General features: G+C 32.2%; 1 protein-coding gene across 1 annotated transcript; it reads left to right on the forward strand.

Moving 5' to 3' along the window:
* The first annotated feature begins 3127 nt into the window (after positions 1–3127).
* LOC145130699 (uncharacterized) lies at positions 3128–4843 on the forward strand. The gene has a single exon (XM_079065476.1). It carries the CDS (start codon positions 3128–3130, stop codon positions 4841–4843), a length of 1716 nt encoding a protein of 571 aa, XP_078921602.1.
* The last annotated feature ends 625 nt before the right edge of the window (positions 4844–5468 follow it).

A 5468-nucleotide genomic window follows, 5' to 3' on the forward strand; every position in this document is an offset into this window, starting at 1 on the left:
CAATGGGTCGAAGGCACGAAGGGCGGCCCATTATTTGTTTATAGGATACAAATTACATGTGTGTTATGTGTATGAAAGACTAGTGTTTGGCCCCTGACACCTGTATGAAAGACCAGGATCTGGCCCCTGACAGTTGCATGAAAGACCAGGATCTGGCCCCTGACAGTTGTATGGAAGACCGGGATTTGGCCCTTGGCAAGAATTATACGTAAAACTATGGTTTGGCCCATAGCAGTAAGTTGTATGTTAGTATGTGGTACTTTGTGGAAAACTTACTAAGCATTTGCTTACAGATTTGTGTTTATGGTTTCAGGTACTTCCGATACTAATGGGAAGGGCCCGACGTGATGGCACATCATTCTCTCCCGTTATTTCCGCATTTTTGACATTGTACTCCGATGATGTGATTTTTATACATTATGATGGTTTTGGAACAATTTTATACTTGTAGTACTTGTTTTAAAAATGAAATTTTTTATCGTGTTTTGGGGTTGTTACATACTCACACATTAAGGATTGAAGACTATTACCGTATGCTTGGACATTTGAAGGTCATGCATGTATAGTTCATTTAAACTTTTGTTATGATATTAGAACTGAAACTCTGGTACGATTTAAGCTATGATTTTAAAATAGGATATGTTTGGGATCACTATTCCACATTTAGACCTGAAAAACATTTTAATTTTAAACTAATTTTTACTAACCCTACTAGGGGTGTTTAACTCCATAGTAGCAAAATCAACATCGTTTACGATTATTGAAAAAGAAATTAAATATATTTTTACTTTTCTTCCTACTTATCCTTTATCTATTTGAAATGATGATAAATGTACTAAAATATAATCAATATTATTCAAATATAACACTTGTCACAATTTCATATTAATAGAAATATAAATAAAAATAAAAAAATAGAAGGATATTTGATTTCTCTAATGGAAACACCATAATGGTAGATTAGAGGAATTAAAATAAATATTCCATCATTAACAATGATAGATGACATTTTGGTTTTTATTTTTAAAAAAATAAAATTAAGACATAAAATTCTACAATCTACTGTTTAAAATGTTGGATTAAGATACTTATAACTTATGTACCTCATATTGGATATCGTTATGGAGACTAAGGTGTTGTTTGTTATTTTTGAAGCAAAAATTCATTAATTCTGCGGACCACCTCTGCAACCATCTGCAGCGGAAGAGGTGGACCAAACGACTGTAAACTGTAATAAAAAGCGTGTTTGTTTTTTAACATCTGCATGTTGCTGCAGATATTAAAAAATTAAAATAAATTGATTTTATATACCGAAAATAGTTTTTTAATACCGCAAATTTAATAATCTATGACATTTCAAGAAGATTTTATGATATTTCAACAATAATAATATTTCAGCAAGAAATTATCATTATTCTATATAAAAAACGAAAAAAATAATTTAGCAAGAATAAAAAAAACAAAAAAAGGAAGGTAAAATAAAAATTTAGCAAGATTTCAACAACATATAATCAATATTCATCAAGGAAAAAAGAAGAGGTTGGAAGAGACAATACAAATGTTATCCCAAACAGAACATGACCATAAGTTTTTTTACTTCGAAGACTTCTAAAAAACAAACAACTGCTAGATAGATGAAAGCAATAAGAGGCCTGAATAGGTTTTTTACAAAAAAATAAACAACACCTAACATTTGACTAGTGCTGAAAGCACTTATATAGTAGTTTAACGGCAAATTTCATTATTTCAACTATAAACCAATCCAAAAAATCCTAAATTATAAGGTATTTTTCAAATCATACAATCTAACATATCTTAAAAATAAGCTTAGCTACCATACCAAACGTAAATATTCTAGTGCCAAACGTGCCAAACGAAAGCAAATTAATAAATAAATTGACTTCGAAGGTAAGTTAACTTTTCTTTTCTCTTTTTGATGTTTGGAAAGTGCAAAATATAAACTTTGGCCCTGTGAAAAATATACAACTTTTATTGGGGACCAAAAGCTATCTAAAGAAACTTCAAAGTACTTCTAAGATGCTTATTCCATTTTAAAACAAAAAGTAAATAAATATGCTAGTGTAAAGGGCCAAAGAAAATTAATATAAGATTTCATAGTCCACTATCTTTATTTTCATAACAAAAGTAATGTTCGATTTATATATTATATTGTAATTTCTTTAACTCATAATCATTAGGACCTTATAAACTTAATTAATTGTTATAGTGATCTTAGACTAGCCTCATCGTGGTGACTCCCAAAAAGAGTGCTAAAATACGATTGTTCCACCAACCTTGAAGGCGGTGTGTTGTTAATGGCTTTATATATTAAATCAAATTGATCCATGTTATATTGATTTCTATATAATAAAATGGTATTGGTGGTATAGAGAAAAGAGAGAGGATAGAGAGAAAAAAAAAAGACACACGAGAGTATCTGTTTTCCAAATTTAGAAAAAAAAAAAAAAGACGCACGAGAGTATTTGTTTTCCATATTTTCCATGGTAAATATTTGCTGGTTTAACATAAAAATAAATTGTTTATAATTATTATAAAATGTAAATAGTTATAGATATTATTTTGATTGAATAAAACATAACCATAAGCTATATTTATGAGTTTGTATGGATTGGATTGATAATGGAAGAAAAAAAAATGATACAATTTAGTTAATAGGTCGATTAAAAAGAAACTAGTTTTTTTAGTATATACTGTGATTAATTTGGATTATATTTGTAATGGAAATAGTCTTAAAAACAATTTTAATAATAAGTGTTTAAAATATAATTTTATATTAAAATTAAATATTAAATGTCTAACTATTTATCTCATTTTGGTTTCAACTAGTAACAAACCCACGACTGATCAGCTAACCATTTTCACATTCTTTCTATATGTAAAATACCAAACATGCCCCCACTAGCTCAAAGTAATGACTACATAATCATTACTAGCCTCAAAGGATATATTAGTAAAATCAAAAACCACCTATACTTCACTCGAGGTGACAAGTACAACAGTTGTAACACCATCAATGCGACGTAACTTCACCTTCAAAGCCCCTCAACAACTCGCCGGAAATGGCTGCCGGAAAATGGGTTTGTTTCTGAACAAGTAAAACGCCGAAATGGTGGAAGAAAACACCCAACTCGCCGGGAATTCAAAGCTCCGGCTACCGACCGACCAAATTTCTTCGTTAATTACCCTTTCTCACTCGATCAAAGTCTTCGCATCCAGATGGAATTTAATAAGAAACAAGCTAAACGAGATTCTCCCCATCCTCGCCGCTCTGCCGCCGGAACTTCAAGATTCAGTCGACAACCCAACTTTATCCGGTGTCATTCAAGCCGTTGAAGAAACAACAGAATTCACCACCAATTTGGCTCAGAAATGTATCGATCTTTCCTACAGCGGGAAACTGTTAATGCAGAGTGATCTTGATATTATCTGTGTGAAATTCAACAACCATATAAAATCGTTATCTGAATTATCTCCCACGAATGGGTTATCCCCCATTAACGGAGATTACGCCTTAGTTGTTTCAAGACCTGAGCGAACAGCTTCGAAAGATGACATCAAATTCTATGTTAAAGATTTGTTATCAAGATTCAGAATTGGGAGCAATGAGATTAAGAAACGAGCCTTGATATGTTTCAATGAAGTCATTCACGAAGATGAGAGGTTTGTGAAGATAGCAATGGATGTTGAAGGGTTTGCTTTTGTTTTAGTCGAGCTTTTGGTTTCAAAAGAATCGAGAATCCAAGAGGAAGCATTGAAAACGTTGGATATACTTTGTGGGTTTGATTCATATAAGTGTGTTTTAGTTTCATTCGGAGTTATTGCTCCTTTAATCAGAGTTTTAGAAAGCGGAACCAATTTGAGCAGAAAACTGTCCACCAGCTGTTTGATGAAATGCACAAGTGAATCTGATAATGCTTGGTCAGTCTCCGCTCATGGTGGGGTGACTTCATTGTTGAAAATTTCTGGTAGTGAGTATGAAAACGATGGTGAATTGGTAAGTTTAGCTTGTGGTGTTCTTAAAAATCTTGTTGGAGTTTCTGAAATCAAACGTTTTATGGTTGAAGAAGGTGCAATCCCAATGTTTATCAACCTAGTTAACTCCACAAACGAACTTTCCCAAATCACCGCTATTGATTTCCTCCAATCAATAGCCTCCAAGGATGAATTAGTAACCAATTTGATTGTTAAAGAAGGTGGGATTCGTGTTCTTTCTCAAATCTTGGATCCACAATCATCATTTTCATCAACAACTCGAGAGATATCAATAATGGCAATCATGAATTTATGTTCAAATTCAACAAGATCACACACTTTAATAAGTTCGGGTTTCTTGGATCACATACTCCATTTCCTTACCAATAGCGACACTTCCGTTCAAGAATCGTCACTAAAAGCCGCGTTTTGGTTAAGTGGGATTTCGGATGATTTCAAGAAAGCAATGGGAGATAAAGAATTCATGCAAGAACTTGTGAAATTGATTGGTGCAAAGTCGATTGAGGTTCGAGAAATGGCATCCGAGACATTATCGAATTTGGTTTCGATCCCGAAAAACCGAAAAAAATTCGTGGAAAATGATCAAAATGTGGGATTGATTATGCAATCGGTTGATCAAGAAGATGGGAGTTCAAGTAATCGAAAGCTTTTGCTTCCAATAATCATGTCTTTATCGGGTTGTAATAGTGGTCGAAAGAAAATTTTGAGTTCAGGGTATTTGAAAAATATCGAGAAATTAGCGGATGAACAAGTTTCGGATGCAAGAAAAATCGTTAGAAACTTGACATCGAATAGATTTGTTCGTATGATTAGAGGGTTTTGGAGATGACTCGTTTCTTGTTCTCATGTATATCTTAGGGTTTTTTTTTTTTTTTTTTTTTTTTTTTTTTTTTCACGTGTTACGTTGACGTTTAGGGTTAAATAAGATTGTGAATACAATGAATGTTAAAAATACTTTTCGCCTATTTTTGTTATACAAACAATTTAACGTGCATTTTATCATGATTGAGATAAAAATTGTAATTTTTTTCAAATCCAAGAAAAAGATGTAACAAAGTTTCCACTTACTTTCAATGTATCGATACGTGAATAGCTTCAAAAGTGTTTCTAATCCCCATTAGTCTCAAAAACTCGAACTAATAAGAACAAATGGTCTATACAATAGACACTAGACAATACCGATATAATATGCTAGTTTATTTCTTAAATTTACATCATAATAAAAGAAAATGTATTAAAAATTATGGTAAAAGAAAAAAAAAAGAATTTATTTCATCTAAAACCATTCCAATCCAAAAAGGAACCCACTAGGCATGATCTTTCTGTGAACCATCTTTAGGATGAGCATCTTAAATGAGACCTATGATTTTTGGGAGGGTAGTGTGGGGGTGCACATGGAGTATGTACTCAAAATTTTGTCCATCTTCCTTAATGTATAAGTATAAAAGGGGAGG

The sequence above is a fragment of the Lactuca virosa genome, chromosome 1 (assembly GCF_052849685.1).
Source record: "Lactuca virosa cultivar CGN04683 chromosome 1, Lactuca_virosa_CGN04683_v6, whole genome shotgun sequence".
NCBI lineage: Eukaryota > Viridiplantae > Streptophyta > Magnoliopsida > Asterales > Asteraceae > Lactuca > Lactuca virosa.

Coding starts and splice junctions, on each gene's coding strand:
- LOC145130699 (XM_079065476.1), top strand. CDS start 3,128: ATGGTGGAAGAAAACACCCAACTCGCCGGGAATTCAAAGCTCCGGCTA.